Source organism: Stegostoma tigrinum, chromosome 3 (genome assembly GCF_030684315.1).
Source record: "Stegostoma tigrinum isolate sSteTig4 chromosome 3, sSteTig4.hap1, whole genome shotgun sequence".
In the NCBI taxonomy this organism is placed as follows: domain Eukaryota; kingdom Metazoa; phylum Chordata; class Chondrichthyes; order Orectolobiformes; family Stegostomatidae; genus Stegostoma; species Stegostoma tigrinum.
Genome location: NC_081356.1, coordinates 25,417,622 through 25,433,128, shown reverse-complemented (window position 1 = coordinate 25,433,128; position 15,507 = coordinate 25,417,622). Strand labels below are relative to the sequence as shown.

The 15,507-nt window shown below is 41.0% G+C and overlaps 1 protein-coding gene across 1 annotated transcript in view; it reads left to right on the top strand.

Moving 5' to 3' along the window:
* tek (TEK tyrosine kinase, endothelial) overlaps window positions 1-15,507 on the top strand; it is a 95,912-nt gene that overhangs the window by 44,284 nt on the left and 36,121 nt on the right. The window contains exons 9-12 of the mRNA XM_048526822.2: window positions 31-184; window positions 1,993-2,154; window positions 6,679-6,819; window positions 14,444-14,731. Coding sequence (XP_048382779.1) covers window positions 31-184; window positions 1,993-2,154; window positions 6,679-6,819; window positions 14,444-14,731 — 745 coding nt within the window. The remainder of the gene's footprint in view (window positions 1-30; window positions 185-1,992; window positions 2,155-6,678; window positions 6,820-14,443; window positions 14,732-15,507) is intronic.

Here is a 15,507-nt window from a genome sequence, read left to right as displayed (position 1 = left end):
CCTTACATTGTTTATGCTTTTCTGTTTCAGCCTACAACCACAAAAACAATAACGCATCCAGTCAAACAGACCATAACATTCTTCAAAGTGTTGAAAATATCACCAACAGATTCAGGAAAGTGGATCTGCCATGTCCAAACACCAGCTAGATTTGCCGTGAGATCTTTTAAAGTATCTGTTAAAGGTAGATTATTGTTACATAGACTTTTATAGCACAGAAAAAGGGATTCAGACCAACTGGCCAGCATTGGTTTCTATAAACTTTCAAGTGTTCTCCAACCTTCTCTTCTCAACCTAACGATATAATCTTTTATGTCTTTGACCCTCATCTTTTTATTAAACTTCTGTTTCATTCATTTATACTATTTTCTACAACCACTCGCTGAGGTTGACATTCCACATTCTTACCATTCTTTTAGTTAGGACATTTCAAAATCGCAAAAGGATTTATTGATGACTATCTTATGTTCAGGCACCCTATATTCATGGGTTTCATCCAAACAGGATAATAGGTTGGCACAACATTGTGGGCCGAAGGGCCTGTACTATGCTGGACTGTTCTATGTTCTATGTTTTTTTTTAAAGTAGAATCATGTTCTCAATATCTAACCAATCAAATTCTTTCATAATTCTAAAAAGGTCTATCTAGTCATTTTTCAGCCTGCTTATTAGGGGAGAAGAACCCCATCTTGTTCAAACTTTCCTGATGACTGTAATTTTGGTATCATCCTGTGATCTCTTTTTCATAGCTGCCAGTCCCTCTACATCTTTCTTATAACACAAAGACCAGAAGTGTGCATAGTAATCCCTGTTTATTATAGTTACCACTCAATCTTGCTACAGTGTATTAAATTTTATTGTTGAAATCCGTTGATCACACGGTATTGTATTTGCATTGCTCTTAGAGGAAGTTAAGTTCAAGAACTGCAAAATGTGAAGCACGGCCTGGGAACCTGACACTGCTGCCTTCTTCCACACATTCAAACTTTATTTTGGAACTAACAAAATTAACATTAGACCCCACAAAATAATACATGCAACACTGAAGTTGTGCTGCAATGTACCTAAATGTTTTCTCTAAAACTTCTTGAAAACAATAAAACAAACTCATTACCACCAATGTTTAAATTAATAATAAATCAAGCAAATGGTCTTACCACAATACATCTTTCAGTAACCAATCCCACAATCTCAGATACCTATCTCATCTCGTGCGTTACATAGTAACTATTAATCATCTCTTTTATTTTTATTTTTGTCTGGTTTTGTCAGTAGCTCCCAAATCCAGAGTCTGCATGCATGTTATAAACCATGTTCTTAGGAATTATGTTGCATATTTTCATCCACTGTAAATTAACTGGCTTTTTATAACATCCTCCCTTTAGTTGTTATTCTAACATTCCCATATCACAGTAGAAACTAAGGAAAATTAAAATGCTGTGTTCTTTACAGAACAGTTTGTTTCTGTAACAAGATGTCAACTGTTAAATGTGATTATGCGACTGGACACAACTTCCTTAACAATCCTGAGTGCACTATTGGTTGCAACGACAACGAATTTAACATAATCAGCCAACTTCACAACTCAGCTCATTTGTGCTCACTAGAAGCGATGTCATTCATAGGCAGGGACATGTTCTGTACAAACAAAAGAAATATGTTCAAGCTTTGCACATTTTAAAAAAATTACCCAAGGTGTTGTGTAGCCTATAGTTCCTGTGTGCTTTCTAAATGGCAAATCAAAGTGAATTTGCCCACTAATAATCAGAAATCTTTTTACCTGCAGAATAAATTGCTGTGATCATTTCAAATTTGACATTCTTGAGTTATTCCTGATGAGTGCAAGACAAAGTCTTCAGTGGCATATGTCTCATGAGCAATATTTCTAGAGTTTTCTGCCTTGTTTCCCTTTAGTGAGCCTCTAAGATAGGTTTCTTCAACACATTTCCATGTGTATACTTTAACTTATTGCTAAATGTGCACTTCCGACAGTCCCTCCTTCACCACAGACCCCACCGACTAAAACTAACAGTGGCACACGATATATTATTGTCAAGGCCAATGTTGAGCCACATATTGGAGATGGACCAATCATCCTAACAAGACTGCTTTACAAACCTGCTGGAGCATTGGAGTCATGGTCATCAGTTGAAGGTAAGAAACTATATCTACATGGTCCCTCCTTGTTCAGAGGCATTACCTATAATTGTTGTTGCTTTAAGTCAGCAGTTTGTCAATTGAAATGGATGAATAGTTGGGGCACTTCAATAATAAGGACTCAATGAAGAATATAAAAATCTGATTGACTTCATTCATATCCAGAATGCATTTAATCATAACTCAGTTCGATATATTCAAAATTTGCCACATCATGAGGTTGCTGCTGTGTTGATTGATTCTACTGTGTGAAAGAATGGATGTCAGATTAAAATGTGCAGATTTGCTCAGGTCAGGTGGAAAGCAGACATTGGCCATGAGTAAGGTTCTGGGGAATGACACTGGCAGCAAGCTGGGCACAGAGGACTGAGACTGGCAGCAGGATTTTGTCCAGCAGGAGCTGACTCTTATAGCAGGATGCAGCCCAAGGAGCTGACACTGGCAGCAAATATCCCATTCGGAGAGAATTTGCTAAACCTTGGGCATTTCTGAGATGCTCGGAGACCTGAAGCCTTCAGCACTCCAGATTGAGTTCAATAACATTAGTATCTGAGGACCTTCGTCCATGTCCTTTCCCCAACCCCACACAACAAGTTCTGTCATCACATGGGTTGCTTTCACCTTTGCCATTTTCACCCACTAATTGTCCCCATTAGCAGATTTTCTTTCTCCCCAACTCACCATGATCCATTCCTTTGTTGACCCAACTGCTGTTCCCTCTGCCCAGGCTTCATCTCCATCCATTGTTTACTCCTCCCCACCCCAGCCTGCCTTCAGCATAATACACCCTTTCCATAGCTAATTGTGAAGAACAGCCATAGGACTCGAAATGCTGACTCTGCTTTCTCTCCACAGATGCTGCCAGACCTGTTCAGTTTCTCCAGCTGTTTCTATTTTGCAACTAGTAATGAGCTTCAGTTCCAATTTTCTGGCAAAGCTATTGGAATTGAATTTTGGGAGAAGGGAACTAGGTACATAAATTAACAACACAGTTGAATTGGCAAGGAATTTTAATTCAGAAAATTCCTGAAACTGCTGATTTTCCCATAGATGATCTATCTATGATATAATTTATTACCCTTTGGACCTATGTCTTAAAGTATCATTACAAGTTAGTGTTATAGAAATCAAGCAGGTTTAAAAGTTGCTAAATCTCTAAATGTACGAGTTGAGCCTGTTGAATGAGACAGAGGAGAAAACAACAGGGGCATTGGCAACAATTTTCAATTCTTCTCAGGCCACAAGAAAGATGCCAGAGTCTTGGAAGACAACTATTGTGGTGTTGTTATTCAAGAAGACAGCAGAGAGAAACTCATAAATTACAGGCCTGTCAGTTTAACTTGAGTGGCAGGGAAACTGTTTGAAGTAATTCTCAGGGACAGAATTAATATGCACTTGGAAAGGCAGGGACTAATCAAAAATATTCAGCGTAGTTTTGTTAAGAGGATGTAATCTCTGACCAGCTTGGCTCAATTATTTGAAGAGATAATAAAGTGTGTCAGTCAGAGCAAAGTATTCAATGTAATCCACTTGAATTTCAGTTGGGCTTTTGATAAGGTCCTGTGTAAAGACAAGACCCCACAGAACCCAAGGAAATTTGGCAGTTTGGACCTAGAATTGGCTTAGTGGCAGGAAGTGGAGGGTGATGGATGAGAGGTGTTTTTGTGACTGGAACCCTGTGTCCAGTTGGGTGCCACAATGGTCAGAGTTGGGGCTTTTGCTGTTTGTGATATGCATTGATGATTTAGACTTGAATGTGGCAGTGTTGATCAGTAAGTTCACAGATGACAAAAAAAAAGGAGGATACCCTTAGCTTACAGGCAGATTGAGCAGTGACAGATTGACTTCAATCTAGATAAAATTAAGGTGATGCACTTGGGAAGAGTGAATACATGAAGAATGGTAGAACCCTGAGAAGCACTAAGGTTCAGAGGGACTTGGTGTGCATATCCACCAGTTCCTTAAGGTAGCTGGGCAGCTTGGTAAAATGGTTAAGGCAGCATGTGAGATACTTGTTTCAGAGATAGTAGGAACTGCAGGTGCTGGAGAATCTGAGAAAACAAGGTGTAGAGCTGGATGAACACAGTGAGCCCAGCAGCATTAGCCTGCTGTGTTCATCCAGCTCTACACCTTGTTATCTCTTACATGGGATACTTGCCTTTATTAGCCCAAGGCATAGAGTTTAAAGAGCAGGGAGGTTATGCTGGAATTGTGTAAAATGTTGGTTAGACCAGAGGAGCAATGTGATTGGACTGGAGAGGGTGGAAAGGAGATATATCAGAATGCTGCCTGGGCTGAAGAATTTAACTTATGAAAAGAGATTGGGTGGACCAGGGTCGTATTCCTTGGAGCAGAGAGGATTAGAGGGGAACTTGATTAAAATGTATAAAATTATGAGTGGCATAGACAGAGTAGAATAGTTTGGTGGTTGTTTCTGTCTGGCACAGACTTGATGGATTGAAGGACCTTTTTTCTAGACCTGTAATTGCTCCTCTGTCCTGGTTCCCCCATTGAATGGAAGGAGGCCCAAGATTGGGCAGGGTTCCCAGATTTAGGCAGGAGCTTTGTGTCAGGGCGGCTCTGTATTGGCTTGTGATTTGCTTTGCTAGATGACCCCCCTCCCCTGTCCGGTGGAGGAGAGGAAAATTTACATCAATGGATCTTATCTGATGCTTAGGAAACAATTAATTGAAATGGTGGGTGAAAGAAAGACCAGAAATACAATATCACCTTTTATAACCTTAGAACATTTCATAATGTTTTATAGTCAATGGCATATTCTTAAAGAGTGGTCACTGTTGTGATGTATGAAATGAAACAGCTAAATTGAGTACAACTAACCCTACAGACCGTAATGGCCAGCTATTTACCTGTTTGCAAGTATAATGAGTAGGACTCCCTGCATGATAGTTCAAACAGCACCCCATGGGATCTTTCACATCTACCTGAGCAGGGACTTGTTCTGTTGGATATGAAAGAGGATTCTGCAGATTAATAGAATAATTCATTCTTATCTTAATTGTTTTCAAGTTGATAAATAGTGCATTGATGAGTTCTATTTTTGAAATCATTCATGGATGTGAACATTGATCAACACATTTTTTGTGAATCCCCAGTTGTCCTGGAGAAGGAGGTGGTGAGCTGCCTTCTTGAACTGTTGCAGTTCCTGGGATGTGAGTGCTCCTACACAGCTGATAGGAGGGGATTTCCAGAATTTTGTCCTGGCAATGGTAAAACATCAGTGATCTAATTCCACAGGAGGATGATATGGCTTGGAGGGGAATCTGCAGGTGGTGGTGTTCTCTTGTATCAGCTGCCTTTGTCCTCCAAGGTGGGGCACTGTAAGGGTTATCAAATAATTTGGGAGGCCTTTTAAAATTTTGTTACTAGTCTTATCTTTTACTGAAAGAATTTGCTCAAAGAGGTTTCCTTGAGGGTATGTGCAAGGGATATATTTAAAACTTTCCCACACCACCATAACTGGAATACATCAGGCTATCAACTGTTAAAATCATTTCTCTGCATCCAAATAACAAGGGCACTGGTCTTAGAACATCATGCATGTAATAAATTCTGTGGAAGGGAGGACTACTTGCCTCAGTTTTATTTGGGGAAATATAACAAATCTATACACATCTTGAAGTGATTTACATCACTGTGTGTTCATAAGCAGCTGATGGGTATCAGACATTGTCACTTTATAATACTGACAGCATCTGTGTCAGAGAAAAATGGATTCAGAAAACAGTCATAAGAATAATTACTTGCAGGACTACTTCGCCAGAGGCACAGAAGAATAAAACAAAGAAATGCTACAGCAATTATACTCTGTCGGTTAGTCCTCATCTGCAACATCAGTGAGAAATGGCAACAGTGCAAGCCATAAATTTCAGTGGCTACATTTCCAGACCTCATTAAAAACATCCCCCCAAATATTCAGTTTTGTGAACCCACCTTAGGAAGAAGGCTGTGGATTTTGGAGAGTCCAGTTTTGTCAGAATTTTTTCTAATGCGCAGGAATCTTGCAATGATGGTGTACTGAATAAATTTGTTATACATCCTGGAAGGTAGTGATTTAAATCTATAAACTGACTGAATGGTGTATAATAAAAAAGGGAATGAACAGGGTTTATACAGAATGATTCATGCTGTTAACAGTACAAGGGGATACAACATTCAGCTGAAGCCAACTAAGACCTTTAATACAAAGAATGTAGAATTTATGACTGCAGAAAGACTAACGTTGCAAAATAAATTTGCTAAAAAATGATGGGTGTTTATTTGTTAAGTAGCTGATATTAAGAAAGATTGGGATTTAAAAGTGCAGCATCTTTGAAAGTGGTGGTGCTCCCCATGTATTTGCTGTCCATGTCCTTCAAGTTGATGGAAAGCTTAAATTAGGGAGAGGTTGCTGAACTGGTACCACAAGAAAAGAAAAACATACTTTTTGTTCCAGCATTATTGGTTCATTGAATCTCTATGACTAGTCAAAATAATCTGTGTATTCTTTTTTGCCTTCAGTGACAGATCCATCTGAATTGGTGAAATTGGACAATCTGCAACCGATGTGCCAGTACAATGTGTGTATACAACTGAGCAGGCCTGGAGATGGAGGAGAAGGACATCCTGGTCCTGTGGCAAGTTTCTGGACTGATTGTCCAAGTAATGGAATGCACCCATTTTGTTACTAAGTATCTCTATGCGTGCTTTGTCATAAATCTATTCATTATGTTAATACTAATATATAACTGGGAAAGACCTTTACAACACTAAATCTTAAATGGGATATCCTTTAGATTGCCAACCTTTCAAGAGTCTCAAGGAACTAAAGTTGAATCTCCAGAATGATGTTGTGATGAAAGGGAGTTATTTATTTTAATTTAATTCATTCATGGGATGTTTGTTTCATTGCTCGTTAATTGCCCTGAAGAGCTTGGTGGTGAGCTGCTTTCTTAAACTGCTGCAAATCCTGAGTTGTAGGGACAAGCTCAGAGCTGTTAGGGAGAGAGTTCCAGAATTTTATCCAGCAGCAGCAAAGGAACAACAATAACGTTTCAAGGCAGGATAGTGAGTGGCTTGGAGGGGACCTTGCAAGTATTCTTATGTATTTACTGCCCTTCTAGGTAGTAGAGGTCATAGGTTTGGAAGGTACTTAGAAAGGAGCCTTGATGTGTTACTGCAGAACAAATTGTAGATGGTATACATTGCTGTTGATTTTTGTTTCTAGTGAACTTTGAAGGATAGTGGTGCCAGCAGGCTGCTTTGTCCTCAACGGTGCTAAGCTTTTGAGTATTGTTGGAACTGCACTTAGTCAGGCAAAGTGCAAGGTATTCCATCACATTCCTAACTTGCACCTTATAGTTAGAGAATAGGATTTGGAGACAGGTGAGTAACTCAATCCAGAATTCCTAGCCTCTGACCTGCTGTTGTAGATAACATACTCATTTGGCTGTTCCAACTCAGTTTGGTCAATGGTTACCTCCAGGTTATAAATACCAAATGATTCAGCAATTGTAATTCCCTTGAATGTGAATTAGTGATAGCTAGATTCTGTCTTGTTGAAGATGGCCAGTGGGCAACACTTCTGCGATGTGAATATTACTTGTCACTTGTCAGCCCAAATGTAGATATGGTCCAGGTCTTGCTGCACATGGACACAGATTGCATCAGCACCTGGGGGAGGAGTGCAGTCCTCAAATTTTGCTGAATATTATTCAAACATCTCTACTTCTAATCTTATGGTGGAGAGAAGATCATTGATGATACTGCTGAACTTGTGTGGGGCAAAAACTGTACACTAAGGAATTCACGGATGCCCAGTCTAGGGTTGCTAGATTTGTTCAAAGTCTATCCCATTTAACATGGTGATACTGCAACACAACGTGATGAAGTGTGTCCTTAATCTGAAGATGCTGCTTTGTCTCCACAAGGACTGTGCAGTGGTCACTCTTATTGATACAGGCATAGACAGCTGCAGGTGCAACAGGCAGACTGCTGAGAATGAGGTCAAGTATGTTCTTCCCTCTTATTTGTTCCCTCCACACCTGCCTCACACCTAGTGTAGCAGCTATATCCTGTAGGTCTCAATCAGGTTGGTCCGTAATAATGATGCCAAGCCACTCCTAGTGGTGGACATTGAAATCCCTCACCCAGAGTACATTCTGTACCTTTGTCACTCTCAATGCTTCCTCCAAATGGTGTTCAACACGGAGGAGCAGTGATTTATCAATTAGTACCTGAGGTGAATAAGTCTTTGTAACCTACACACCATCTTTGATCTAATGCCATGAGGCTTTTTGGGGTCTGGAGTCAGTATTAGAATTTCCACTGCAACTGCCTCCTGACTATGCCACTCTGCTTCCACCTCTGCTGGACATACATAGTGATGGGGATGTCTGGGTCAGTCATGCTCATGGTCATACTTTGCAGACAACGTCAGGCTTTTGCATGACGAGTCTGTGAAACAGTTGTCCTAATTTTGGCATCAGCCTCCGACTGTTACCAAGGGGGACTTAGTAGCGTCAACATGACTGAGTTTGACAGTCTTGTTCACGGTGCCTGGGTCAACACTAGGTGGTCTTTCTGGTTTCATTCTTTTTCTGAGTGGTTTTAGTGGTTTTAGTGGTTGATAAAAACCAAGTGACTTACTGGAAAGGTGAAGCCTTTTCTTCTCAGTAGGATATTAGCGAATCAGATGTGTTTTTATCTCAATCTACTTTTTTTCCATGGTTATCATTAGACCTTATATTCCAGATCTTATTGAGTTCATATTTGATCTGCTATGGTGGGATTCCAACCTGCTTGAGACATTACTTGCATATCTGGATTATCAGTCCATTGATGGTAGGAAGCCCAGAATAGGACAGAATGATTAAACAGTGTTTTTTTAGTGTCTCTGACTGACTGATAAATGGAAGTAGAAATCATTGCTGCACCCACATAAGCAATTTTTCCTCTAATGCTGTGTGGGGTTCACATCTGTCCCAGTAGACGAGCTCCACAATGCACTCAAATCTCCAAAGAACAACTGATTTCTTGTTTAACAATATGTTCAGACTTTATGTTAATTTTAAAACCTGTCTCAGGCAATTTCCAGTTACACCATCAGTTGCAGTTAACAACTGAAGTGCTGGTACAAGCATTTTATTTGAACTCCAGTTGGTAAAATATCATATGCACAAAGCTACAGGGGCTACATCATTGTAAATTTTGTTTGGATTTCTTGTTATGGTGCCAGCTTTTCTAAACAAACATTTTTGAGTGATGTTTTAAAAGTGCCTATGTGACTTATTATTGCTGCACTAATAATTCAGTTGATCACTCTGTGCCAGATGTTGTCAGCAAAATGTCATAGCATCACTGAACATGAATCATAATGATTTATGTAGTGTTTGAATTTGTCAATGCAATTAATTAGAAAGATATCATTGATTTTAAGCAGGAGAGCAGAGGGGATCTTCCAGTGAGCCTTTGTTATAGAGTGCGGAATAGTAATATTGGATTCACGCTCAGTGAGTCCTTGTGATCGTGTAAGGGCATAAATACTCAATGAGATCAGAAATGAATTTGCCTGTGATGCTCTTCAGTGTAGAAGAGCCTGCTATTGTCTAGACAGAAGCAAAATAAAGCACTTGGATAGATTTTGGAGAGCTACCAGCACCATGTTATCCTAGGTTGACTTAATACCCACAGGAAGGAAAGGCAGGAAGGAATTAGAAAGGTGGCTGGGGGAGGGAAGATCTGTGAACACAATGGGATTAAAACTCCACATGCCATTAAATACTTAACCATGACCTTTGACACTGACTTGGCCGGTTCTCAGTTCAAAGGAAGGTCACACCATTTAAAAACAATGGTCAAGTACTTACATCACTCAGATCCATTTCAGGTCCTCTCCTACATAGGGTTGCCAATCCTTTGGGTTTGCCCTGGAATTTTCAGTAATTGCAGATAAATCGCATGGATTCTATTGTGAGCAATTTTTTTCAGATGTTTTCTTTACATGCCTTCAGGAGTTCTAGTCAGGATTCTCCTAAGACTAAAATGCAGATTTATTTGGTAATTAGGAAGGCGAATGCAGTGTTAGCATTCATTTTGAGAGGCTAGAATACAAGAACAGGAATGTACTGCTAAGGCTGTGGTCACATTGCATTTGGAGTATTGTAGGCAAGTTTGGGCTTATATCTAAAGAATGATTGATTTGCTTGGACGAGTCCAGAGGAGGTTTACAAGAATGATGCCGGGGATGAAGGGTCTGTCAAATGAGAAGCGGTCGAGCACTCAGGGTCTGCACATGATGAAGTTTAGAAGGATGAGGGAGAAGCCTCATTGAAAGTTACAGAATACTGAGAGGCCTGCATTGAGTGGACATGGAGAAGACATTTCCACTAGTAGGAGAGTCTCAGACTTAAGGTATAACCGCAGTGTGAAGGCACAACCCTTTAGAACTGAGATGAGGAGGAATTCCTTCAGCCAGAGGATGATGAATCTGTGGAACTCATTACCACAGAAGGCTGCAGAGGGCAAATCATTGAGTGTATTCAAGACAGAGATAGATAGGTTCTAGGTTAGAAGGAGGATCAAAAAGAAGGGGAAGAGGATCCAGAAGTGCTCTAACGCACATCAGAATATTTATTTCCAAATCACCATGACTTTTTTCATCTATTAACCACCAAGAGTAAGTAGAGAGAGAGAGATAATGGGAACTGCAGATGCTGGAGATTCCAAGATAATAAAATGTGAGGCTGGATGAACACAGCAGGCCAAGCAGCATCTCAGGAGCACAAAAGCTGACGTTTCGGGCCTAGACCCTTCATCAGAGAGGGGGATGGGGGGAGGGAACTGGAATAAATAGGGAGAGAGGGGGAGGCGGACCGAAGATGGAGAGTAAAGAAGATAGGTGGAGAGGGTGTAGGTGGGGAGGTAGGGAGGGGATAGGTCAGTCCAGGGAAGACGGACAGGTCAAGGAGGTGGGATGAGGTTAGTAGGTAGCTGGGGGTGCGGCTTGGGGTGGGAGGAAGGGATGGGTGAGAGGAAGAACCGGTTAGGGAGGCAGAGACAGGTTGGACTGGTTTTGGGATGCAGTGGGTGGGGGGGAAGAGCTGGGCTGGTTGTGTGGTGCAGTGGGGGGAGGGGATGAACTGGGCTGGTTGAGGGATGCAGTGGGGGAAGGGGAGATTTTGAAACTGGTGAAGTCCACATTGATACCATATGGCTGCAGGGTTCCCAGGTGGAATATGAGTTGCTGTTCCTGCAACCTTCGGGTGGCATCATTGTGGCAGTGCAGGAGGCCCATGATGGACATGTCATCAAGAGAATGGGAGGGGGAGTGGAAATGGTTTGCGACTGGGAGGTGCAGTTGTTTGTTGCGAACTGAGCGGAGGTGTTCTGCAAAGCGGTCCCCAAGCCTCCGCTTGGTTTCCCCAATGTAGAGAAAGCCGCACCGGGTACAGTGGATGCAGTATACCACATTGGCAGATGTGCAGGTGAACCTCTGCTTAATGTGGAATGTCATCTTGGGGCCTGGGATGGGGGTGAGGGAGGAGGTGTGGGGACAAGTGTAGCATTTCCTGCGGTTGCAGGGGAAGGTGCCGGGTGTGGTGGGGTTGGAGGGCAGTGTGGAGCGAACAAGGGAGTCACGGAGAGAGTGGTCTCTCCGGAAAGCAGACAGGGGTGGGGATGGAAAAATGTCTTGGGTGGTGGGGTCGGATTGTAAATGGCGGAAGTGTCGGAGGATAATGCGTTGTATCCGGAGGTTGGTAGGGTGGTGTGTGAGAACGAGGGGGATCCTAATTGTGTTTCTAATTGAATAATTTATGTGCAAAGCTTGAAACAGGCAATGCAAATCAAAAGTGAAGGAAAAGTAAGGAGAGGGAACTAAATTGAAATATAGTTGGAAAGCATGCAGCCTTTTTTAAAAATTTGATCTAATTTTCCCTAAGCAATTGTTCAGAAATGTAATTATACACATCTTGGATTAGGTGGGATTTGAACCAAGGCCTCCTGATCAAGGACTAGGGACTCTACAGCTGCACCATAAGAAGGCCCTAGCACTCAGCTGTTAATTACAAAGTTTGATGAGTATTGAACTTAATCTCAAACAATTTAAAAGGGACCTACATTTCTTAACTCCTATACTTTGTTGTGCAATCTCAACAAATTGCATTTAGAGACCTCCAGTGGGATTCGGCCCTAAAGTAATTCATGGAATTCTCAAATTAAAAAATGATACTGAACAACATCATAAAGCATTGTAACACTTGACCAAAAGACTCTACAAAAACCTAAGTAATTCAACCGCATGTTAAAGGAAGAGAGAGAGAGAGCAATATAAAGAGTTAGGAAGATGATTCCAAAACCTGCAGCTCAGCCATCTGAAGTAATGGTAACCAACAGTGGATGAATTGAGTGGTCGGAATTGAAATAGACCAGAGATCTCCAAGAATTGTGGGACTGGAGTGGGGAGGCCACAAAACGATTTGAACAAGAGGAAGAAAATGTAAAGATCAGTTTGTTCTTGGACCAGCAGTCACTGTAACTCAACAAATTCAAGGGTGATCGGTGAACAGGACATGGTGCAAATTAAGATTAGTTAGATATTAACATGGAGTACAGGGAGAACTAGCCATTTGGATACAGAACTGGCTCAAAGGTCGAAGACAGAGAGTGGCGAGGGAAGGTTGCTTTTCAGACTGGAGGCCTGTAATAAACAGTCAGTCACAAGGCCTAGCACAAGCACCGGTGCTGGGTTCTCTGCTTTTTGTCATTTATATATATAATTTGGATGTGAACATAAGAGGCATGGTTAGTAAGTTTGCAGATGACATCAAAATTGGAGGTATAGTGGACAGCTAAGAAGGTTACCTCAGAGTACAATGGCGTCTTGATCAGATGGGCCCATGGGTTGAGGAGTGGCAGATAGAGTTTAGTTTAGGTAAAAGTAAGATGCTGCATTTTACAAGTGCAAATCAGGGCAGGATTTGTACAATTAATGGTAAGGTCCTGGGGAGTGTTGTTAAGCAAAGAGACCTTGAACTGTAGGCTCATAGTTCCTTGAAAGTGGAATCCTAGGTAGACAGGATAGTGAAGAAGGCATTTTACATGCTTGCCTTTATTGATCTCTGCATTGAGTATAGGAGTTGAGAGCTCATGTTGCAGTTGTACATTGGTTTGGCCACTTTTGGAATACTGCGTTCAGTCTGGTCCCCTCCTCTAAGAAAGATGTTGTGAAACTTGAAAGGATTCAGAAAAGATTTACAAGAATGTCGCCAGGGTTGGAGGGTTTGAGCTATAGGGAGAGGTTGAATAGGCTGGGGCTATTTTCCCTGGAATGTCGGAGGCTGAGGGGTGACCTTATAGAGGTTTATAAAATTCCGAGGGGTATGGATATGGTGAATAGCCAAAGTCTTTTCCCCAGGGTGTGGGAGTCCAGAACTAGAGGACATAGGTTTAAGGTGAGAGGGGAATGATTTAAAAGAGACCTAATGGGCAACCTCTTCATCCAGAAGTTGGTGCATGTATGGAATGAGCTGCCAGATGAAGTGTGAAGGCTGGTACAATTACAGTATTTAAAAGGCATCTGAATGGGTACATGAATAAGAAGGGTTTAGAGGGATATCGGCCAAATGCTGGGAAATGGGACTAGATTTATTTAGGACATTGGTCATTGGGGTCATTTAAGAGACTGCTGGACATGCATATGGTCACAGAAATTTGAGGGTGCATCCATGAGGATCAATGGTCGGCACAACATTGTGGGCTGAAGGGCCTGTTCTGTGCTGTACTGTTCTATGTTCTATGTTCTATGTTCTATGACATCTGGTCGGCCTGGACGGTTTGGGCCAAAAGGCCTGTTTTCATGCTGTACAGCTGTATGACTCTATGACACTAAGTCAGAAGCAGCCAAATTTTGAAGATACAAACTGCTGTTATAAACCAGTGTCAGTATCAAGAGATTAATACTTCACATGTTCACAAGTCTATCTCTCCTTTTTTAAACTGAGCATTTCACCTACAGAAAGAAGTTTTTGCATTGATTTTAAAGCAATATTTACATACTGTTTTTCACAGCATTCAAATAGTTTTTTGATCTTAGTAGAATAATAGGTTGGCACAACATTGTGGGCCAAAGGACTTGCACTGTGCTGTACTATTCTATGCTTTTGAAACCTACCTGAATAAGAGAACTGGAATTTTTAGTTTCAATCATTTCCATTTCATCTTTGCACAAACAGTAAATGTTTAATCAACAATAAAATATTGGTTCTTTGTTGTGTCGGTGTTGCAGCTCTTCCTGCTCCAATGGGTTTTAAAGTTATACCCAAAAGCCAAACATCCCTTTGGCTAAAGTGGCAGCCAGTTCCTGGGAACCTGGAGGATATCACCTACCACGTGGAGTGCCATGCTGCCAATGACAGTAAAGAAAAGCCCACTACCCTGGATGTTCCTGGAAACCAGTCCAGCCTGGAAATCGAGGGCCTGCAGCCTAAGCATCAGTACCAATGCCGAGTGCGAGCACAGACAAACTCAGTGGGTGAATGGTGTGACATGGTAACCTCATGGACATATAGCAACAGTAAGTTATTCATTTCCCGTTGGTTGCTTCTGAAACTTGTTTGCAGTAATACCGTCCAGAAAAAAGAAAACTGAGGAGTGATCCAATTATGCTCCTTTAAATTATCAAAGGGATTGATCGGATACAGATATAATCTTTCCATGTCTGAAGAGTCCATAAGAATGGATCGTAAATATGAGATGCTCACTGTTAAATCCAATAGAGGATTCAGGTGAAACATTTCTTTAGTAGTAAGAATGTAAAACTCACTACCACAGGAACCAGTTGAAGTGAGGAAAAACAATGCCTTTTAGGGAAAGCTGGATAAGTACATAAAAGGAGAAAATAAAAAAAAGGAAGCATTGAATGGGTGAGAAGAATTACAATGGGAGAAGGCTTGTGTAGAGAATATATACCAAGTGAACCTGCTGAGCTGAATGGCCTTTCTCTGCATTAAGTTTATGTAATTTTGCAATGCCTAAACTCTTGTTTCAAAAATAAGACATCTTTATTTAATTAATAAATTAACTAATTACATTTATTAAGTTTAATAAACTGTGCAGAAGACCGCTTCCTGTTCACAATGCCTTCTACAGTGTGATGTTATCACTTAGGCCAGTAAACAAAACTGTTTCTGGCTCTTTTGGAGACAATTGCCAACAACTTTAAAATTGACCTTATTGCAAAGAGCTACTGATTAATGCACCTTAGCAGAGACATGACTATTTATTTTAACCGTGGATATTTACATAGGTAGAAACTGTATTTTTATCCAGACTTTGCGACAGTAATGATAG